Raw genomic sequence first — 23,139 nt, forward strand, 5'->3', positions numbered from 1 at the left:
GCAAATGTGTTGGCTTTTAATCTTTTGAGGCGGTCTTCATTCAGGGACACCCACTCAAACCTTATGTACATTTCACAAGTTCCGACTAGGTCACAAGAGGCGGTCTTTTGGGGGGCCCCCACCAGGTGTTCTGATTGCTTAGAGGACATCTCCTGGGCCTAATGCCGGAGGGCTGAACCTCAGAAGAGCCTGAAGCAGGCGCTGGGGTAAAGGGAGTGGAAAAGGACGACGGGGAAGACCAAGAAGGGCGGCAGTGGTGGAAGGAGTTGGAGGGGCAGAAGGGTTGGGACTTGAGGGTCTGGCCCGAGAGAAGCAGCGTGGCTCAGTGGAAAGAGCCCGGGCGTGGGAGTCAGAGGTCGTGGGTTCTAATCCCAACTCCGCCGTGTGACTTGGGGCAAGTCATTTAACTCCTCCTCTATGCCTCAGTTACCTCATCTGTCAAATGGGGATTAAGACTGTGAGCCCCACGTGGGACAATCCGATCACCTTGTATCCACCCCAGCACTTAGAACAGTGCTTTGCACCGAGTAAGTGCTCAATGAATGCCATCATAATTATTATTATTATTATTACTAGAAGAGTGGAAGGGAGTTCAGCTACAGAGGGAGCAGAGCTGGCTGGTCCGGCGGAAGCACGGACACAGTGAGCAGTGAGTTCAGAGGCAGGGGCAAGGGGAGGGACCCCTAGCAAAGACCGTGCATTTCAAATAGAAATTTTACATTACGGCAGGATTATCTGACCCAAAGGAAACCTGCCAGAGACCTCTCTCCGCTTCTAATTTCCATTAATAAACTTCCAATCCCTGCTGTGCAGCCCACCCTCCCCACGACAAAAGAAAAAAAAAAGTAATATTTCTCAAGTGTTTTCTTACCTGGAAGTTGTGAAGAGAGCCCTCCGATACCGCTGAAAGCTGTGGTCTGATTTGGGGTAGAAAGGGGTGGAAATGCTTTTGCTGGTGACTGAGGGGTACTGAAGGCAGAACCCAAATTTGGAGGAAAACCCTGCATACTCTGGGTGTGGGGGGCAGCTGAACCACCTATACTAAGAGATGCCATCCCACCAAGAGAGTCAATCTAAAGAGAGAGACATTATAAACCAATATTACCATGTATACCAACCAAAGAAATAAAGACATATTTAAATGGCATTACCACATGAATTAAAAAAACCAAAACAAAAAAAACAAAAAACAAAAAACTTAAGTTGGCAACAAATTGACATTTTACAAAGATCTCTCCCCCAATCCAAAATAAAAAGCCACATGCTTTTATGGCTACTAGAGTCTAAATAGTCTGCTCCTCATTCCTCTTAGCACAGATGATCACATTCTAAGAGGGCTGCTATATTTACAGTCAACAGGCTAAAACTCCAGAACTGAAAAAATGAAATCTGTTTTTCATAGAAGACTTTCACCTTGTTACTACCATGCAACATCATACCTAACACTTAGCGATCTAGTATAGGAGCTCTTGTTCCTACTTTAACATGACCAAATCCCTTCAATAGCCATCTTTTGACCTCTTAGCACGAAGGGTCACAAAATCCATTACACAGCTTAGGATAAGCTAAACATCCTGACACTGGGAAATGGAAGCAGAGTCACACGAGAATCGTCCATCCAGACTGATCGATAATCTACTCGAGATTTGTGGATGATTGGGCAGCTCTGACGGCCATTAAAGCAGAACGTACTATTCACCGAGGGCGTTTTCGTATTTGAATTATCTAAGGAGTAATCGTCCAACTCTGTTCTGCACCTTCCAGACTGCGGCATACTGATGAGATCGAGAACCATTTTGAATCTGGGGCTTTGTAGGTGTTGATGTGTCACTAATTCAAATAAATATGATTCATTTCCTAAAACCCCAGTCTGCCATTCAAGGTAGCTGAAAGTAGGAGAAGCTGAGTATGCTACTCCCAGAGGAGAAGAGGGGTGGTGAGTGGCAGGGAGTAACTTAAATGTACCTTGTTTTTAAAAGAGCAGTTCAGTTGAGAGCTGAAGAGCCCCAGTTATAACAAGTCCTTATGCTCTAGCACTGTTGCTTGGCCCGTGAAGCTACAAACAAGACATATCAGGTTCAAAGGCAGTGCTTATTCCTCAAAAGTCTAAGTAATTTTTTCATCATTAAGAAAAAAAAAAACAACAAAAAACAAAAAACAAAAACAACCTTAGCATTATCTAAAAAATAGTCGTTTTGTATTTTTCTTCTCAAAACTATGATATTATAGCAAAGATTAAAGCCAATTCTGAATTATGCCCCCTGTACCATCTATTTTAACTTAAACAAGTTCTCTAAACATGCAATTATATCAAATTTGAGTCCATTTTTCCCGTTTTGCTCAGGACAGACATACTGTAAGAATCCATCCTACGCTAGACATGGCAACAGTAGTACCTCTCTAACGACGGTAGTTCGCACGGTTTTATCTACCTGTACGGGAGAAATGGCGTCTAAGCTGCTTGCACTGGGAGGGCGTCCTTTTGGCATGACTCCGGGGGGTGGCTGTCTAGCCTTGTTCATAACATTGCTGCAGTTGGCCACCATAGTGAGGATAGTCTCCGAAAGCTCTTGAGAAACACTCCTGAGGACAGAGAGGAAATGGGTCAAAATGGGAGGTGGGACTTTTAGGTCCGACCAGAACGCGGAATGAAACAGGACTACGGTGGCAAATGCGGAACGAAATTAAGGCGACGGGTCCCGGTTTGAAAACTGAGAATCTCAAGGGTTTTTTTAATGGTACTTTGGCACTTATGAACTCGTTACACCCTCGGATGTGTATTTTCACTCCAATTACATATTTTTACAATTCGGTAGATATTTTAATCTCCCATTACAGCGTAAGCTCCTTATGAGGCAAGGGAATGCATCGCTTCAGTATTCTGTACTTCCCCAGCGTTTAGCTCAGTTCAACACACATTCGTTAAGTGTTACTCTTACTACTCCGCATTCTAGCTCTCGGAAGTAGGGACGGGGAGAATGCAAGTTGCGGTCCCCCACCCGCAAGACACAGAACTCCTTGTTTGCAACCAGGAATGGAGGCGGACCAATTTTCATTCGGAAACCTAGATCCCGTTAGAACCGATTTAGTACAAGCCACAAATACGGTTTGAGGATTTTGCTTACTGTACTTGTATCTGCTATGCCTCTAACAGAGAAAATGTAACTAGTACAAAGAGACGTTCTCGGATAGGAAAATTTTAGTGTTCACCGTTTCCTCAGTCATAAGTAAATGTTCGTTAGGGAAGGAGTGGGAGGAGGTAAGGCAAGGAGTTAGGGAGAAGCAGATTCCTATAGGCAGAATGGGTTTATTGTTGTATTGTACTTTCCCAAGCGCTTAAGACAGTGCTCTGCACACAGTAAGTGCTCAATAAATAAGACTGATTATTTCAAATCCTCAAGGCAACAGGAAATACTCATTTTCCTTAGATGTCATAACTTTTTTATCCAAAAATATCACTTAAGAGGGAAATGCCAAACCTCTGAGAAGATACAAAATGATCACTATAAATTCACAACTGCCCCTTTACACCTTTTCCTTATAAACACGCAATAGTGGTAACTATTCAGATTCCCAAAGGTTTATCTGTGAAAAGGGAACAAAAGGCAAACTAGGTATGGCAAGAATTACACGACCACAAGATCTTTCTTTGCTCATCTGGAATGTGAACAGAATCTCACCCACTTGCTATAAAATCTCAATCAGAGGCTCTTTTCCTATCAGGTCTGTGCATATTAAAACAGTCTCTCAGAGACTGAAGGGAACAGCAGCTACGTTCACAACACTTCTCTGATAGAGGTAATGGGAAGTGTACATTCGTCATTAAGCGACTCCCTCAAATGTGCACATGGATCAAGGGGAGACACATCTTCCCTTCAATTCCAAGATGTTGCTGATGAGGCTGCATCCAGGGGTGCGTGTCATACGGAGAAACTTTTGTATATTGCAAATACTGTACTTCACCTTTTATACACACAAACATTCACACATACACGCAAGTCTCTTAGAAGGCTGGGGCTGCATTCTCATGAATGACACAGAAAACTGGTGTTGTAGTACTCATAAGACCAGACGCCACATAAATGTACCACCATTTCTTCTGACACCATGGCGCACTGTATCAAAACAGGCTCACGCTTTCAGGTAAATGACCACTCCCCCACCAAATCCCTACTCAACATTTAGTCAAAATGTACAGCTGAGACACACATTTTAGCAGAACTGAGTGTGTATAAAAGTGTCCTATAAGATGAAACTCCTGAAGTTTACCTACGAGTCTCATGAATGTCCGTTTGGGAAACAGCCAAGAAAGAGCTAAAATTGACATAGTTTTGATGACTGAAGATTCAAGGCTGACGGACTTCAAAACTACCTGATAGAGGTTTACTGTAGGAAGCTGAAAAGGCAATGTCAGAGATAACTTAGAGATATAAAGATCCTCTTGGGGCTTGGTTTCAATTTTATATCAATGTTGCTCTTATATTTTCCAGTATGAGAATTTATCTTCATTATGAAAAATTTGACCTTTAAAAGAAGAACGAAGGGCTCATGGGATGACTGGACAAAGGAGGATTAATATATCACCCTTAAAAGAGTAGCAACGGGTTGTTTCCTAGATATTAAAATCAATTATTTTTATTATTTCCAAAGCCTGCGTCCGTTCCCTGAATTTCCATAAGACTTCCTTGGGACAAAGATGACCATCCCATAAGAACATCAATAAGCTAGGAGTTTAGTACATTTGATTACCAAGCATCCTCGCTTTTCTACCTTCAACTTGGAGCTCCAAAAAAAAGGGAATCAATTTTTCAGATATATGGGTAAAATCTGTAGCATTCCATAGTAATTAACAATGAAGCTTTCCTACGGACAAACCCACAAAGTTTATAGTGTGATTTTGAGGGAGAAGAGAATGGATAAGAAGCTATCCAATGACACACCTGTCAGTCATTGGTTGATCAATTCAAGAGAAGCCCACAAAAAGACTGAGCCCAACGGATATCTCCGGATTAGAAACCTGAGTTCTGACCTGTGCTTGCAAGTGCCTTGTATTGTTGCTTTTGCTTTTTTATTAAATTACCTAGACCACCAGATGGCTACACCGCAGGTTCAAAAGTATTTGATTTGAGAACCTGCTCTTAATCCAGTCTTACTTTAGGAAAGGTCTGCCAAGTATGCCAGGTATTACTGAGAGTAAAAAGAGATTCCTAAGAATAAAATGAAATAAAATTGAAAGTTCTTATCAAGAGTAAACTATGGGCCCTAACAGATTTCCACCACATGAAGACAAATACCCAGAAGGAGAGAATATTTAAAGAGATGAATGCATAAGGATAAAAAGTAATAATAATAATGTTGGTGTTTGTTAAGCGCTTACTATGTGCAGAGCACTGTTCTAAGCGCTGGGGTAGATACAGGGTAATCACGTTGTCCCACGTGATGCTCAGGGTCTTAATCCCCATTTTGCAGATGAGGGAACTGAGGCACAAAGAAGTGACTTGCCCAAAGTCACACAGCTGACAAGTGGCAGAGTCTGGATTTAAACCTATGACCCCTGACTCCCAAGCCCATGCGCTCTCCACTGAGCCACGCTGCTTCTCTAAGTAGAAAGCACATAACATTTCTTGAATATTTACCAATGTTTATGCTCCTGAGACACCTTCACTAAATCACTGAAGACAAGTTCAAACATATCTCATGAGCTCAGGGGCTAAAATAGGAACTTGTGGCATTTGGTAAATTATTTGGCTGAAATAAAAAATGGATACCAAGATTTATTCCTTCCCAAGCAAATCAAGTCAGGAAAAAGTCTCGTGCAGATCATAACGAGGGACTTGAGCTGCCTTAGCACTACATGTTTTCAAAAACTTCTTCAATTCAGGAATCGTTCAAATCTTGACTGCCAGCGAGAAGCTCCCTTTGCCCCCAGCCATTCTCCAATCTTATCACAATTACTTTGGCACTTCTGATCTTGTTCTGACATAGGACCAAATCTCTTTACAAATTTTTATCAATGAAACCAGGAGGAAGCAAAAATATGTCAATTCTTTTCATTCATTTGTATTTATTGAGCACTTGCTGTGTGCAGAGCTCTGTACTAGCACTTGAGAAATTCTAACAGTGAAATTCCCTGTCCACAACGAGCTTACAGTCTCAAGGGGAGCTTATTAAATGAATGCCATTTTTGCAGTGGTCCCACACTCAGCAGGGAAAGGAAGGCAAAAGGAAGAAATACAACTCAATTAAGAGAGCTCACAGTCAGTTTACAAGCAGCGTGGCTCAGTGGAAAAGAGCCTGGGCTTCGGAGTCAGAGGTCGTGAGTTCGACTCCCAGCTCTGCCACTTGTCAGCTGTGACTGTGGGCAAGTCACTTAACTTCTCTGTGCCTCAGTTCCCTCATCTGTAAAATGGGGATTAACTGTGAGCCTCACATGGGACAACCTGATTACCCTGTATCTCCCCCAGCACTTAGAACAGTGCTCGGCACATAGGAAGCGCTTAACAAATACCAAGCATTATTAAGCATCACTATGTGCACTACTGAAAACAAAAACCTAACAATCCCTTCCCAGGCAGTCACGCCAGCATGTACAGTGAGTAGGCTGAGGCTGGGCTGGCAATTGTGAAGGGGAGAGGTGGAGGCCGAACTGCTTTTCTCCGGTCTGGGCTGGCAATTGTGAAGAGGAGAGGTGGAGGGCAAAGTGCTTTTCTCCTTCTAAGGGAGTCGTCTAAGAGGCCAGAAGGAGTAGGCGTCAAAGGGCACGCAACACTCACCCTGAGTAATGAGCACTTTCAAACCTGCATCCCCTCCTAATTACTTAAGTTTATTTCCAAATTGGAGAGCCTGAGGTTCTAAAATACACCCTAGTTTGAATGACAAAGCAGCACAAATTCAGGAAACTTACAAAATTTGGTATTTGTGGAGGATTTGGCTTCATGAAGAAAGTTTTAAAAACTCCAATCCTGCACCAGACCAATAGTTCTTCAAGTGCACGATTCAACTCCCACTTACAACAGAATGCTTGTGTAGATCTCCCCGTCCTATCCACACATTCCAACCTCCCTTCTAGTAATCGTTCATGGACTGTTTAATTTTGAATTTATTCAAATCTCTTGAGCCTACTGACATTTCCTTCCTAGTTTTTTCTACATACACTGTTTACCGTACCACCAAATTCCAGGTGCTTAGAACTCGCTGTGTGAAACGTTTCCTTTCATTTGTTTTGAATCGTCACACTTCAGTGGGTATTACCTCATCCTGGCACGGCGGGACTTGATGAACAACAATTCTGTGTTTACCCTGTCCAGACTCTCCACCATTCTGTTGACATGCATTATGTTCCTTCTTGACATGTAACTTTCCACACTGAAAAATCTAAACTCCCTCGGCCTCAGAAAGGGGGTTCTCCATTCCTATCACCATCCTAGTTGCCCTCCTCTATAACATTTTTCCTACACCCAAGCAAGGTTCTGGATGACGGTATACCATGTTTTTATTAGGAGCAAAATTATGGTTTTTATTTTCTTCCCCTTTCCAGATGATGAGTGTTAATTTAATTTTTAAGTTGACATTTTCCCCGTAATCAATGGTATTTTTTGAGTGCTTACTGTGTGCAGAGCACTATACTAAGTAGACATTTTTGAACTTTTTAGAATAAAAACGTGCTTTGCAGAGTAAGCGCTCAAATGCCATTTTAAAAAAACCTACTAGTTCCAAATCCATTATCATGTAGTTTCATTTACGTTATATTACTGGTGGTTAGAGATATTCCCCTGCACATCTGAGCATTAATATTGCTCTAAAATTATAGGCATGACTTTATTAAAGGAGTCCCACATGGTAGTGTATACTGCCAAAGTGTTCACAACACTAAGCTACTGATTTTCAGATTGCAAAATTTACCAAAATGCAAATATGTTAGCCTCTAGCCAAAGAAAGCTACGTAAATTCAACCAGTTCTTGGAGCACATCTGGGCTGCGAGAAGCAGTATGACCTAATGGAAAATGCCGGGGCCTGGAAGTCACAGGACTTGGATTCTAACCCCAGTTCTATCATTTGCCTGCTGTGACCTTGGGCAAGTCACTTAATTTCTCGGTGCCTCGGTTTCCCTACCTGTAAAGTGGGGACTACCTGTTCTCCTTTCTACTTAGACTTTGACCCCTGGTGTGGGACAGGGGATGTGTCCAACCTAATTATCTTGTATATATCCTAATGTTTAATACATTCCTTGGCCCACAGAAACCACTTAAGGAGTCACAATCTTCCTCACTCAAGAGAACATTTACATACAATGGCCTGTTTTCTCTCACTCCCGGATGGTTTGATATAATACAAAGTACGACCAGAAATTTTCCACTCACCAATTCACAAATGTTCATAATATTCTATCACATAATGTTTGAGTCATGTGCAATATATATCTGTAAGACCTAACTATATGTATATATAAAATGTGGTTATATTCTATTAGAAACGGGTCCTTGGACTTAATTACCAATTTATTCTGGGTTCTTAGCACTTTTTTTTTTTTAAGGTTTGTAAGCCCTTGCTGAGAGCCTGGCACTGTACTAAACGCTTGGGGTAGATACAGGATAATTAGGTTGGACACAATCCCTGTCCCACATAGGGCCCCCTGTCTTAATCCTCATTTTGCACATGACGGAACTGAGACACATAGAAGTGAAGGTCATACAGCAGACAAGTGGCCGAGTTGGGATTAGAACCCGGGTCTTCTGAATCCCAGGCCTGGGGTCTTTCCACTAGGCCATACTCTTCCCAACATTCTGTACTGGACACATCATCCGCACGAACGACAAGAACTGGGGGTCTGATGTGATAACACTAGATTTTCTAGCTCTGTGCAGACGAAGACTCCTTTCCACTTCAGACTGCAGAAAAGGTCTAACGCCAGATCTCTGGGGGAAGAACTCCTAAAATTCGGCAAATTGTTCGCTCAAACCAAAAGATCCCCAAAGCCTGGTTAATGTCACCTTAACCAGAAAGTTTCAATCAACTGAAAAATTTCTACGCACAAACACACACACACACAGTAAAGGGATTATTGATACCCACGATGTAAATTCTAACACTATCCTTACGAGACTTGATGCAGACCATCAAGTCTGCCTAACGCTTGGACATTTTAAAACTACCGCAGACGTCTCTCATGCCCTCACTTTTATCATCAACTCCATCAGCTACAGTTTAGCACAACGTGAATTTAAGCAGTCAGTTATTTCACGCTCAAGAGTTCTTACCCGGCACACGCTTGAAGACAGGCCAACATTGTTGCCAGTGTTTCTGGAGGAAGTTGGGCGCTTTTGGGCTGATCCTTCTCTGGGGCAAGGCCACCCAAGATAGAAGGGCACCGTCTCTTTAAGAAAGTCATACACGCCTGGATGAAGGGCTCCTGAGGAAGACAGATTTTCTCAATCTATTTGGATTTCATCTCACCTGCTGCAATACACAAGCGATACGTACTATGCTACCGTCCGATATTTGCGCTAAACTATCAGACTGCAAACATTTTCCATTTCTTCAATGCTACTTTACTCGGTCACTTCTTTAGCAATTTTTAATCACCAAAATTAAAAGGCAGAAATGAAAGGAAAAATCCTGCTTTACCCCATGCTCCCGAATTTTATCTGTGAGCCATTTGTCAAGTTTGAGGTATTCCCGACGAGAGGCAAGTGCAGCAAGGTCAATAACAAAGGCAAATGGAGTACCATTTAGCAGCATTGACAAGGCCTAAAGAAAAAAAATTAAGACACTACTAGTCAAAAGATCAAGTTACCCTTTCCCTTCTTCTGTCCGAATCCCTACTTTATTTTCACGGATAAGCCTGACTAACATGCTGCTAGTGCTTCCTTGATCTACGACGACAAAAAAAAAAATGGTTTGGTACTATTCAGTTGTATCGTGTGATGTCTTGCTTACAGTGAGAACAATTGTTCTAAATACGAAAGCATGACACTACCTTCAAACTAAACGACCTTGTGCTTTTTAAAAGTCATCTAAAAACCTATATTTAAAAGACCGCACAGAGCAAGACGACTAGTTCCTCGCACCAACTGCGATAGCGTGCAGCTGGTTCTGAGTTCTGCTTTAAAGGTCTCAGCACGAGCTTACCATGACCAAAGCACAACTAAATGTCACAGCACTAAATGTGCCCAATCATCAATAACAGTGCGGAGGAATATGTGCTTGTCGCAAAGTCCTACCGGCCCTGCCAGACCAGCTAGTCTACCGAGAGTTGCATCCTAAATAAAATTAGGGAAAAAAGCAAAACCCCAACAGATAGTGATACACACCTCAAAGAAACATTTCAGAACGACTAACTGAATTGATGTCCAAGAGTCAACAATGAAAATGGTGAGAACTTCCCAAATGGCTTTAACAGCCTCACAAATTACAATTCAGTGCCTTTGAACTCAGTTTTTGTGTTGTAAGTTTCCCTCATTCTATCGCGTCCCTCCAAAATAGTAAAATTAAACTGCAGTTCTGATTAAGCAAAGCATAGACAGCCTAAAGAGCTTTAAACCAAAACAAAAATTTAAATTCAGACATCCTAACTATGTTCAACTTGCTGATCCACAGTTCTAGAAGCAGGATGGCTTCATATTTCAAGGTTTTTGGGTGTTTTTTTAAAACAGTTTGAGCCAAAAGAGAAATGACAAAATATCACTAAAAAATTAACCTTCAGGTCTTGGGCCACGTCAAGAATCCGAGATAATTTTGCCTGGTCGTACTGCTCCCCTCTCATGTACCATTCTGCCATTGCATGCATGATAAGTTGGCGAATTGAAGGAGACTGGCCCTAAGGAAAGAAAATGAGAAACTTCACAGAGGCATATGCAATTTGATGTAAACCGCTGAACTGAAAAAAAATAATTAGGTAGCTTTCTTTAACTCGTTTATACCCCTCTTCACCCGGATAGCAAGAGCTGTGCTCCGAAAGTTTATGGCCATAAATGCAGGGCAACTGTCCAGTAAGATTCCACATTCAAAACTCAATAGCCCTCAACTTCCAGAACTACTGGCCCTCAGGCACGGGCGGATCATTTGCAGTACATTAATACACCTGACAGAATTTAGAAGTTTCACTCGAAGGCGGGTGTTCAAGCTTTCCTGGCAGACTAACATTTTACACATCTTTTCTTAGTATAAAGTGTAGGTTTCATTAATCCAAATTTCCAGGGCAAAGAAGCACTGTACACTACTAGTCATGTCACTAGTAATTTAAATATATCAAAAAATAGATTACCTAGCAGCAGGAAGTAAAATACACTGAAACCAGTGAAGATCTCGCCATTTTGCATAGGGTGTGATATAATCGTACGGCTACTCTCAAAGCTATTTAGAAAAGCTCCTGAGAAAGGCTTAAGGTCATCACAGAACATCAGTGAGTCCTAGTTAAACTCATCTGGCTTTAAAAAAAAAAATACACAAAAAACCCCCTCATCTGGCTCTTTTAGGAACCTGCTCTACTATAGGAGGCTATCATGATCCATTCAGCAGAAAGAGCCCGGTCAAAACTTCATTGTATACAAGCAAGGTAGAGCAACTGGGGCGGGGGGAGGAAGGAAACAAGCATTACTGTTCCCATAAAGTGTGGTTCTATTAAGAGTGCTTTGTTAACATCTGGATGCCACTAACACTGCCATGGCTCTCAACAAACTCCTTAGGGAGAAAGTATGATGGAAGGCTCCCCTGGCTGCAAGCTGCTCTAATGTCTAAAATGTGAGACCAGAAGCCACTTCAAATGTTAATTTAGGGAGTAATCACAAGCGACTATGAAAAGGAGAGCACCAACTGCCATAGGTACATGTTCAAGAAAACCTCCGAGGGATACCTTACAGTAAGGTTTCTGGAGGCCAAGGTCCATGCATGGACCTAAACAGAAAAGCTAAAAGACAGCCCGTGATGCATCACAGAGAGAAACACTTGTTGACTGCAGTACAATTCTGAAAACTTTATGCCATCCTTTCTCTTCCGGTTAAAACACTCAAATCTAAATGTCAAACAGAGCCTTTTACTCTGAAACCAAGTTTCCATCTCTCCAGCGACTACTGGTGAGCCTGTGCCCTGGCAGGGAAGTTAGAACCGTTGAAATAATTGAGACTTCTAGACACAGGGAAAACTGAAGTATCTAGCCACGCTGGGCTTTTTTGCAGACCAACTTACCTTCAAAACCTCCCTTAACTAATTCTTCTGAGTGCTCTGGGTCCAAATGCCCCAGCCTGGGTCACTAAAACTCACAGAGCAGTTTATCTATTGGCTCTGGATTCCTTCCACATACGGAAAAAGAGAACAGAAGTAATAGATATCGAAAGCTTACCTGACCATGCCATGCATAGTGCAAAATAATGGCAGAATTAGGGTGGTTTCCAAGGAAAATTGGCATCAGTGTGGAGATGAGTTCATGTCGCAAGGTATGCCAGGAGGTGTTGATCTGCAGTAAGGCTAATACCAACATATCCGGACAGTGTTTGATAGGGAAGTTGAAGAGTTGTTTGACCTGCTCATACTGGCCCACCTCAGCCAGTCGCAACAGGGATTCAATCAAGTCCAGGCTCTTCCTAACCAAAACAGAATTATGCTCTACATGAATAAATTCTAGGAGAGTGAATTTAAGTGACAGAAGCAATTTAAAGTAAGCATTGGGTGACCGGATGATTAATTAACTTGGTATTCAATTTTCTGAATGTTAGACTGGGATTTAGCCTAGATGAGACACCCCAATTGTTTGCTAAAAACGCTTAAACTCCTGGAGGGCAGGGAGTGTCAACTACTGTACCTCCTTAGGCATTTAGGACAGTGTTCTGTACACGGCAAGCATGCCTTATATACTATTGTAAATTAGTTGGATAGTAAAGATGGTGAAAATATTCATCCAAATCCATCCAAAAGGGTTGAGGAATGGATGGGCACAAGAATTTTCTGCTTAAAAAGACTCACAGGATTTTAGGCTAAGGGGACAGCCATGCAAGTTAAATTAGTGCAAAAAATAGATAAAGATCCTTTACGGAGGAACACGCTTGACAACTAGAATTATTTGATCTTCATGATCCTCTACAAGCCTTTGATTTGTACTTTCAACATGTCCTTAGACAGAAGCAGATTAAGGGGAGGGAAAAAGGGCACTTCCTCCAAAGTCCTGAAGCTAAAAAATGCTAACGGTCAAAACCACAAAGAATATGGAAGCAGTTTCCATTTCCCTAGTTAAGAAAAACCCAAAAGGACTTCATCCCAAGAAAAATGCACTCCTTTGAATGGAAAAAGAAAACGCACGGGTTATGACTGCTAAATCCAAGGCCATAAAAGGCCAAGGGCTTTTCCATAAGGATCAAAATAAACATAAACTATCACCACCTTGGGAGGTAGACGGGATAGGATGCTATTTCCCTCCAACAGCACAATGATCAATACCAAAAGTCCATGTTTTCCCAAACTTTAACATGACCATTTGCAATTAAGGACCCTAAACAGGAATGGACGCTGAAAGAATTTCTCCGAGGTACACGAGTGCTCTAAGATATGACGACAAAATCCGGACGGAAACCACTGAAGGTTCACTGCTAAATACAATTATTCGTTGAGAACTTCCATTAGCCCACCTCGTACAACAAATGTGGAACAGTGGCTCTGCCAAATAACGTTCACGAATCAGATGGGCCCATTACCATCTGCAAGCAGTACTACCGAGGGCGGTTTCATCATTAAACCAAAGAAAGCGTCTCAGAGAAAAATCAAATTAGACGACGGAAGTTACCATGTGGCTATTTCTCGATTGTCGTCTTCCGGTGGTGCTTTCAGGATGTCAGTTGCCACAGTATGACAGGGATAATCAGCAAAACAGAAGATCTCTGGATTTATGAGGGAATGCTGAATGAAGGAGAGCTATAACAAGGATCAAGAACAGAAGATCTTTAATGCTGTAAAGTGTAATTATGCTGAAAACCCTAAATGCGAGCAGAACCACCTCTTTCATTAACCTCCAAATTCAAGAGGGGCCCACTCTGATAAGCAGCCACAGGCTTTTCAATCCAAGGGTTTATTTAGGCCACAGGAAGTTCACTTTCCTGGAGAATGAGGCTGCTTTCTTAAAAATGCCCGTACATTATATACATTATAATCCTTCAGATTATTCAGATAATGGTAAAGTGCTAAGGAAGAAGTAGTGTTGGAGTGGATGTGATGCTATATTTTGCCGTTAGACTCCTTGAGGAAATCCAGTCTTTTATCCAAATTACTTAAAATACTTGACAGTTCTTGTCTTCCCCAGTGCCAGGCAAAGAGAAGTTCTGAAACTCAGATGCAAACGTTTGCGGGCTCGCTGGGTGTCGTCTTCCGTGTCAAGTACTCACCTGGCCCTCGGCGTGTTTCCAAGGCCTATAAATGAGATCTACTGGGAAGACTTCCATGCCAAGGCCTCTCTGAATGCCATACACCACATTCTGCAGTCCCTTACTGTCACGAATTTGAAATCCAGGGTGGTCCAGTTCGTAAGTTACTTCCTTGAAGTTCAAACTAGGGTTCTAGAATGATCAAAAGTGTACTGTTTAAAACTAGTCAAAACATTTTCCATCATCATTCGTGCTCATCAATGGTATCGACAGATTGCCCGACGGCAAAGCAACGTAAGCACTCAGAGGTTCTGGACCGGATCCCAATCGAGAACACGGAAATCTACAGAAAAGCATACCCCACAATACAGCCGTTCAATCGATGGTATTTACTGAGCGCTTGTATGCCCAGTACTAGGCACTTGGGAGAGTGCAATACAATACAGTGGGTACTCGTGTTCGCTGCCCACAAAAAGCTCACTATCTACAGTGGGAAGAGAGTAACATTTAATTTAATACTGATTCCATTCAGAATAGAGGGACAGAAAGTACACATGTATGGTCGGTCTGTCAGCTCAAAGAATATGACTTACCCTAAATTCAAACTTGATCATTCTAAAGAGATACCAGGCAATTCAGCAAGATGGATAATTTTAACTAGTTAGTAGTCATGATCTTTGCAATTAAGGAATTAGAACTGAAGGACTTTTGATTTAAGAGCCGTTAGCTTTCAAAAACGCAGGTTGGCATGAATATACTTCGGCATTTTAGTAACTGGCACTAAGTCATAAGCTGGGTCACTGCTCCACGTCCCACTCTTAACGAGCCCCACGCTATGGAGATTTCAGCATGGATCTTCCCTTGCCTTAGTTTGGCTAACATTCCAGCAAGCTTCTGCAGCTCCAGCAGGCGTTTCCCCAGGCAGCGGCATTAGCCAGGGCAGACACCTAAGGTGGACAGCAGTTGGGCAGGCCTTGCAAATGTCACTGAGAGATGCTGTTTTCTGCCAGCTCAATCCTGGCTTGCTTAAAGCAGGCTCCAGAACAGGCCACTCTAGCCTGAACCAGGGCTTTCACCTCAGCTGGCATTATTTTCCGGTGGAAACCCCTGTCAGGGCTGAAGCGTTACACGAGGAGGAGTCAGAGTTGGGAACCAGACATACCCCACTCCAGAGAGCACATTAAAATAGCACTATGAGAGCCCTGCAGAATTCTACCACTTTACTCACTGCCTATGAAATACTACATTGAATTCTTCTTCTTAAACCCATCTAGACTAGATCCTCCCACGGTCACCGGCTCAAGGGAGGATACAGTTAAAAGGAGAATGGCAAATTGGGTTTAAAAAAAAAAAATCAGTGAAAAATTCCCTGTAACCTAAGTGAATGTGACGTGAGAATACCACGTGAATTATTTCACGCTGCAAACCAACTAGCTTAAATATAGCCAAAGTTAGTCCTTCTAAGTACTTTTGTCATTTACCACTGTTTTCAGGTATCAAATGTAAAAGGAATTTGTTGTATTCTTCCCAAATGCTCAGTACAGTCCTGTGTATACAGTAGGAGCTCAATACTTTGGAATAAATGCTAATTCTATTTGTTTAGCACTAACTGTGTGTGGACCTCTTTATTAAGCACTGTAGTAGGTACAAAATAGTTGGGTTGGGCATATTCCCATCCCACATGGAGCTCACATGGTAAGTAGGAGGGAGGACAGGTATCTAATCCCATTTTACAGAAGATGAAACAGAGAAGTGTTTTTGTTTTCATGGTATCTATTAAGCATTTACTACGTGTTGGGCACTGTTCTAAGCACTGGGATAGATAGAAGGTAATCGGGCTGGACACAGTCCCTGTCCCGAATAGGGCTCACTGTCTTAATCCCCATTTTACCTGAGGCACAGAGAAGTGAAGTGACCTACCCAAGGGCACACAGCAGACAAGTGGGGGAGACAGCATTATAACCCAGGTCCTTATTAATAATAATAATAATCATCATAGGCCAGGCACTGTACTAAGTCCTTCTGACTCCTAGGCCCATACTCTATCCATTAAGCCACGCTGATTTTCATTAGGCCACTCGCAACAGACAACTGGTGGAGTCAGAATTAGAACCCAGGTCCTCTGACTCCCGGGGTCATGCTCTTTCCACTAGGCCACGCTGCTTCTTGTGAATCAAGGCATGCCGTTTAATAGCTTTCAACAGCCTATATGTCTTTTCTCCCTTTGGTCTTAAATTAGTTGCTCACAGTGAACTCACTCAACTACCAGGGGAATATGAGATAATCCCGTAACGGAGATTATAACTATGGGCTAAAATGAGGTTTGGAATACATATAAAAACCAACCACAACCTCCAACCTCAGCCTAAACGGTAAGCTCAAGGGCACTCTACTCTCCCAGGTTCTTAGTAGAGGGCTCTGTGCAGATGTACAGTACACTTCCTGTACACAGTTGGCATGATTGATAACAAGAGTTGACTTTTCTTTCACAACATTTCACTTAAGCGTCTACTTGGAACAATACGGGTCACCCCTCCTGCCCACAACCTAGCTTCCAGATGGTCCAGCTCCCAAACCGATAAGATCAGTCAATGGTATTTATTGAGCACTTACTATGTGCAGAGCTGTGTACTAAGAACTTGGGAGGGTACAAAAATCACAGAGTAGGTAGACATGTTCCCTGTCCATATGGAACTTCCAGTCTAGAGGAGATAACAAATCCTTGGAATAACATATGCTCTAAAGACCACTCTTTACCTGAAGCTGGAGCTCCAAGGGAAGAAAGGTAATGATAGTAATTATGGTACTTGTTAAGCACTTAGTATGTGCCAGGCACTGTTCTAAGCACTGGGGTGGATACAAGCAAATCGGGTTGGACTCGGTTCCTGTCCCATATGAGCACAGAGAAATGAAGTGACTTGCCCAAGGTCACAAAGACGTGGGGGGCGGGGGAGCGAATAGTGCATCGAGAGCTCAAATTTGCTCATTAAGCACTTTGTACTATTTTCTCTCTGTTCCTACCATTCTTGGTAGTAAGGGAATGGGGTTCCCCAAAATAGGTTTAGGCTATCTTTACATTGACTATGACTAGCCAAAATAACCACTCTTATCTGGACTTGAGAATAGATATTTAGGGGTCCCTCTGCTGTTCTACACAACTGTGCTTGTCTTTTTGCTTTTGCAAGTTTTTTGGGTACTGTATGTTTAAAACTTTCACTGTTTCCTTATTAGCCTGTGTTGTTTCGATTAACTCATCATAAGAGCCCCTCACTTGCTTCTCTCTTTGGTTTTCCCGATCCTCTTTTTAATACGTCTGGAAAGCTCTCCCCTCACTGCTAGTTTTCTTCAGGTAGGATATTTTCAGCCTGAAAAATACACTTGGAGCTCCTGGGAGCAATCTCACCTGGGTCACTCGCTTGGCTTTTGGGAATGCTATCTGATCTGCATTTTCAGTCTTCCAGCTGGGTTCTGCTTTCCTGCTCGCCGTGATGTTTTCATCCTGGCGCCTCCCTCTCCCTCCTCCATTTTTCTCCTTTCTCCTTCTTCCCTTTACGGAACCCTGGGAACCCTGGTAATTTGCATCGTCAGAAATGACGAAAAGCAGTGTCCCCAACTCACCAGCTCCTTCAAGACATCAATTAAGACTTCCACATTCCAGGTATGGGCCTGTGCACCATCACTTTTATCTTTTCCATCACTCCATATCCCACTGCCAGGGGCTGAAATGGACTGTAAAAAGCAAAACATGGGACATAAACCATCTAAATGGTCCTTTTTTACAAGATGCAATGCTCGGTGGCCACTTATTAAAACTGCTAGTTAACCCGAGGCACTTACCTGTAATGGAATTCCATCCGTCAACCCTGAATGAGTGCGGGCCATCATTCCCAAAACCCTGGCGACCTGGGCTGCTGTGACCTCCCGAACACCAAACTGCCTGATTATACTGCGACATTCTTCAATACTAAACCAAGAAGACAACACGAGAAAGTGTCATCAACCTCGGCGAGGTCGTGTATTTCACTAAAACACAAGATCCCTCTTCATAGAAGTATCTAGCCAGAAGAAGTAAGCAGTCTTCTCTTAAAACTGAACTGTATACAGTATTTCAATACTGTACTTACTATGACCGGAAAAACAGCAAGAAAACACTGCCAGATCACACTGAACTCAGAATTAATGAGTCATATGAGTGAGACTTCTTAGAGTCTAACTCTAGACACTTTAAGGTAAGTATAGGCAAAAAAACCCAACTCCCTGGGATTTCAAATGCAAGACAATGCGACAGGGAATGCCATTACTTGGCTACCCTCAAAAGCCAAATCAAACCAAATAACCTATTTGAATTAAATTGCTCTGCTTCAAAGTGGTAAATAATCAAGTCAAATGTCAGAGTAGATTTTCAAATCTAAGAAAGGACATTTAAAAACAGAAAAATCTGACTTTTCAGAGAGGCTACACTGCTGGAGTACTGGTTTCCAAAGTTTTCTGCCAAGAACCCCTTTGGCGGAGGACTATCTTCATGAATCCACCCTTCATTTTTTAAGATATTTCCTTCTTCCTTTTAGCTCTACAACCAGTTTCTTAAGGCTGTAAAATTTGGGGTTTGAAATCCTGGAAAACAATTAAGTGAAGCTCCTTAGAGCAGAAGCCTATATCAGGAAATTTCACTGGGCTAAATATTATAGTAAGCATCTTAATATCCCATAGTCTACCAACCTTGCACAAAAGCCATAGCCAACTTCTTGCATGAAGTCTGCAAGAGAGCTCTCCATCATGGTTTTAGCTATCCCTCCAGAGTCAGGCAGGATCCTGTCCATTAGAATGTCCCGTTTTTCAGGGTATAAAAGTGGTGCAAGCACCACAGGACAGCGTTCCTGGGGAAAATCTGGTGAAGAGATTCGTAAAGTTGACAAGATTATTAGTTTGATCGAGTGCACGACAAGCAGTTCTCTATTCAGTCAGCCCTCAGAGTTTTAGCATAAGTTTGATGATAGCATTATTAAAAGCAGAATTCATCTTCAGTTGCTAATTTCCATTTTTTAAGTACTTCAGTGTTTCTACCCCAAATTAAGGATAGTTGCTATTCCCTGAATGGGGAGATTGCACCTTTTCTTTTATATGCCCCTCTATTTCTTAGCATTCCACGGATAGTACACTCTCATACACTGAGACAAAAATAGGACCGTATTTGATGAATCTTAAAGAAATCAAAAACAAACAAAATGTGGAGGTTATGTATCATTGAAACCAAACAGAATAAATCTTGATTTTTTTTTTCCAGCTGACATAAGGGGCAATTTCAACCCAGGAGGTCAGTGATGCCATCAAAATTCCTTAGAGACTGAGCCTGTAGGTTAGTGGGCAGAAATTTGAACTTATAAGACTGAGAAATCAACCAGTTTGGGAATTTATCCAAAACCACTACCAAGTCAAGTGGACTCTACCGTATGAATTACTCAAAGCTGGCCAACTTAACATTGAGGTCTCTCTTAAAAGCAGGATAATTAAAAAAGTATTCTAAGCCCTGGGTGATAGAATGCATTCTGAGAAAAGCATTTTGCTTAAAATGGGGGTCTTACTTTTCACACCCAAAAAATACACGTGCAGGTGCAATCCTATAAGAGTACAATTTTACATTATTAATGGTCCGCCTATTAAAGCTTTAGCTATTCATTTGAAAGGGGGGAAAATTTCAATTTATCTTCAGTTTTAGTAAGATGTGCATTTGAATCATTTAAGCTTAAATGCCACAAAATTCCACTTTTTTTAAACTGCAATATGGTATTTATCTAACCACCTATTGTCCTCCACCCCTCCCTATTATTTGTGACACCTAGAGGGCAAGAGTGGAGAGGGGAAAATAGAGAGAGGGGAATTTTGATTCGGGGGGTGGGAGGGTATAAGTGCAGCCTTTTTATTAGAGAGTTTCTTGGAATACGCTCCAGGGTCAGGAATAAGATGGCTCCTGGCATTCCTTACAGTTCCAAATTTTGGGCTGCGGCAATTTTTTTTTATGGTATCTGTTGGGCTCTTACTATGTGCCAGGCACTACAGTAAACTCTGGGCAGACAGACATAATCTAATCAAGTTGGACACAGTCCACAGCCCACATGGGGCTCCACGTCTTAATCCCTGATTAACAGATGGGATAACTGAGGCACAGAAGTGAAGTGATGCCCAAGATCACAGAGCAGACAAATGGCAGAGCCGGGATTAGAGCCCAAGCCCTTCTGACTCCCAGGCCTGTGCTCTACCCATTGGCCACACTCCTCAACTGCGCGCCTCCACCCAATAACTGGGCTTGCAGGACACTGATTCGGCTGGGTCCCGTTTCTGACTCTAGTACCCAGAAAACACGACAGACCATGCAAATACGTGTGGTGTTTTTCCATGCCGAATTCTCTTCTTAGTTGTTTTAAAATATTTTAAAGCATTGTCCCGAATTGTGGGTGGCAAGGAAAATAGCAGGGTCTCCCTGGTCACCAAGGAGCCACCGTCATCGGATCCAGACACGTACCTAAGACCCTTCTATGCTAGAATATCTGCTCCGGCCAGACAGTGCCCAAACTCAAATCAGCTGGAATGACAGCTCACCTCTACGCAGCGTCTTGAGGAATGCGTCGATCTGTTCCTGTCCAACCCCGAAGGCTCCCTTCTGCCCAAATAGGAGATGGGAGAGGAGGAGGTGCAAGACCTCTATTGCAATATCTTGGAAGCCACCTTCTTGATTTCCGCTAACGTCCGCGTCGATGTAAGAGCGCAGAAGGTCTGGAAGCTTTTGTTTGATAAACTGGGCAGCTTGAAGAGGGGAAAAAAAAAGAGAAACTCTTGCCCAAACATGAACATTTCTTTAGATATATATATATATACACATAGAGATATATATACTCTCCCAAACTTGGTTGCCTTTCTTCTTCATTTTTCTCAACCTCCTCCCACTGCTCGGTTCTTAAAAATACTACGACTCACGGGGCTCTCCCTGACACGGGGACATCTAAACCTTGTAAGGAATCTGCTTTGAAATAGCAGTGGCTCCTTACGGTGCCCATGCTGAAGCTGGACTCAGAGATCTTGTTCTGATGTTCTGCTGCAACACCTAAGAGCTGAGGCTGCTAAGAAGTCATAACTTTTCCCATTTCAAATGGCCCTGGGTCAGGGAACGTTCTTGTACTTTGAAGGTAGCTCTAAAACCACAGAACTACAACAACAGCACATCAGGGAAGTTCTCTTAGCCTTGATCTTCTCCATGGGGTTGGAGGTAGCCACTGATATAAGCTTTAGAAGCCTGGGGATTAAGACAACAGCTCTTTCACGATACAACATGACAACACTACTCACTCACTACTGTTCTGTGTAAACCCCTACTTTCGGCCAGTTTCTCTACTTTTATATTTGTCTCTCCTCCTTCCATTAGCCAGACTCTCTCCCTGTCTGTCTCTGCTGTTTTTCTCTTGCTCAGCTGATCAGATGGCTGGAAGTGCCCCACTACTTGCTCCTTTTTCCCAGTAGTCTTCCACCTCTTACTTTCCCTCTGCTCCTACTCTTCCTGTGGCCCACTCCTCGTCGACTGCACCTGGCAGTAGTCTCAAAGCCCCAGGAGTCCCCTCGGAGGGGATGGCCACGTCAGCTCCCAATACATACACGCGCATGGAAAAATGAAAACTGGGGCTCTCGTATTTCAGTGAACCCAACTTACCAAAACCTCGTAGATCTGAGCTAGATGAATTCAACAGCGCAAGACCAAAAATTACCTGCAGAAGTAGAGTAATTAAAGATGAAACTCTCAAATGTAAAACTTTTATATAATATACAGTATAAACCCAACTGCATGATAAATTCACCTACCTCCTGAACTTTGCTTAACTTGAGAACTTTACTCAATTGGGCAAATAAGTGGGGTGACGGCTTTAGACTCTGAAACGAAGAGCAGTACTTTAAAAACAAAGTTTCCATGTATCTCTGCCCACCACGTATGCAAATTAGAGAGACAGGCCATGCACTTCTGCAGTGGGCCTACTCATTCTAAGATGCCATAACCCATAATTGTGAGTGTTTTCCCATAACGCTTCAGCTTAATGACCCAAACTTTGCAGAGCCCAAACCATCCTCAAGTTGTTTGCACTGCATTAGAAAGATGAAATGGCAACACCGACGTGAAGCTGACTCATTTTGAGGACAGCAAAAGAGACACTGCGTTAAGTCAGCATGATCAGACCTTAAAAATCACTGCTATTGGAACACTTACTGTGTGCGGAGCCCTGAACTACATCCTTAAAACCTTTGCACCAATATTTATGATGAAGACTCACTAAGTCACTCTGATAATGCAGGTGTAAAAACAGAATTCAAAATGAAAAAAAAAAGGCCAATCTCCAGGTGTTTGGGGGTTGGTTTTATTTGGTTTTTAGAGTGGCTCCCGCCACTAACTTTCCTCAACCATCTACAATACGGCTTCTGCTTCCTTCACTACACTGAAATCACCCGCTCCTAGGTCACCTTCCCATCAGGCTTAAACTCTACTCTAATCCCCACTGACTTCTCGGCTGCCTTCAGTTCTGTAGCTCACTCCCTTCTGGAAATAATATGAAAGCTTGGTTTTCCCCACAGTTACCTCCTGTGACTACTCTTACGGCTCTAGCTTAGCCTGTCTCTCCAGTCAGAGCTCCCTCTGCTTCTCAACCGTTGGCTACACTGTCCCGCAAAGCTCTGTTCTGGGTCCTCTTTTCACTTGACATTAGTTACTCCTTGGTGAGCTTATCCACTCCCACGGCTTCAACTACCAGCACTCTG

The 23,139-nt window shown here is 42.6% G+C and overlaps 1 protein-coding gene and 1 non-coding gene across 13 annotated transcripts in view; both read right to left on the minus strand.

Annotated features, from left to right (window-relative positions):
• CNOT1 (CCR4-NOT transcription complex subunit 1) overlaps positions 1-23,139 on the minus strand; it is an 83,266-nt gene that overhangs the window by 34,649 nt on the left and 25,478 nt on the right. For 9 of the 12 annotated variants that reach the window (XM_029075147.2, XM_029075139.2, XM_029075141.2 and 6 more), the window contains exons 5-18: positions 22,195-22,263; positions 22,046-22,100; positions 20,944-21,147; positions 19,066-19,234; positions 18,184-18,310; positions 17,965-18,075; positions 14,368-14,538; positions 13,773-13,900; positions 12,339-12,579; positions 10,698-10,817; positions 9,626-9,748; positions 9,259-9,410; positions 2,433-2,583; positions 872-1,073 (exon numbers count right to left, since the gene is read on the minus strand). In XM_029075147.2, the coding sequence (XP_028930980.1) occupies positions 872-1,073; positions 2,433-2,583; positions 9,259-9,410; positions 9,626-9,748; positions 10,698-10,817; positions 12,339-12,579; positions 13,773-13,900; positions 14,368-14,538; positions 17,965-18,075; positions 18,184-18,310; positions 19,066-19,234; positions 20,944-21,147; positions 22,046-22,100; positions 22,195-22,263 (2,023 nt within the window). The remainder of the gene's footprint in view (positions 1-871; positions 1,074-2,432; positions 2,584-9,258; positions 9,411-9,625; positions 9,749-10,697; positions 10,818-12,338; positions 12,580-13,772; positions 13,901-14,367; positions 14,539-17,964; positions 18,076-18,183; positions 18,311-19,065; positions 19,235-20,943; positions 21,148-22,045; positions 22,101-22,194; positions 22,264-23,139) is intronic. The other 3 variants (XM_029075146.2, XM_029075145.2, XM_029075144.2) reach the window with 2 other exon arrangements.
• On the minus strand, positions 1,958-2,093 carry LOC114815373. The gene has a single exon (XR_003763136.1). It is a non-coding gene; the product is annotated as a small nucleolar RNA SNORA50 (small nucleolar RNA).

The sequence above is a fragment of the Ornithorhynchus anatinus genome, chromosome 11 (assembly GCF_004115215.2).
Source record: "Ornithorhynchus anatinus isolate Pmale09 chromosome 11, mOrnAna1.pri.v4, whole genome shotgun sequence".
Taxonomy (NCBI): domain Eukaryota; kingdom Metazoa; phylum Chordata; class Mammalia; order Monotremata; family Ornithorhynchidae; genus Ornithorhynchus; species Ornithorhynchus anatinus.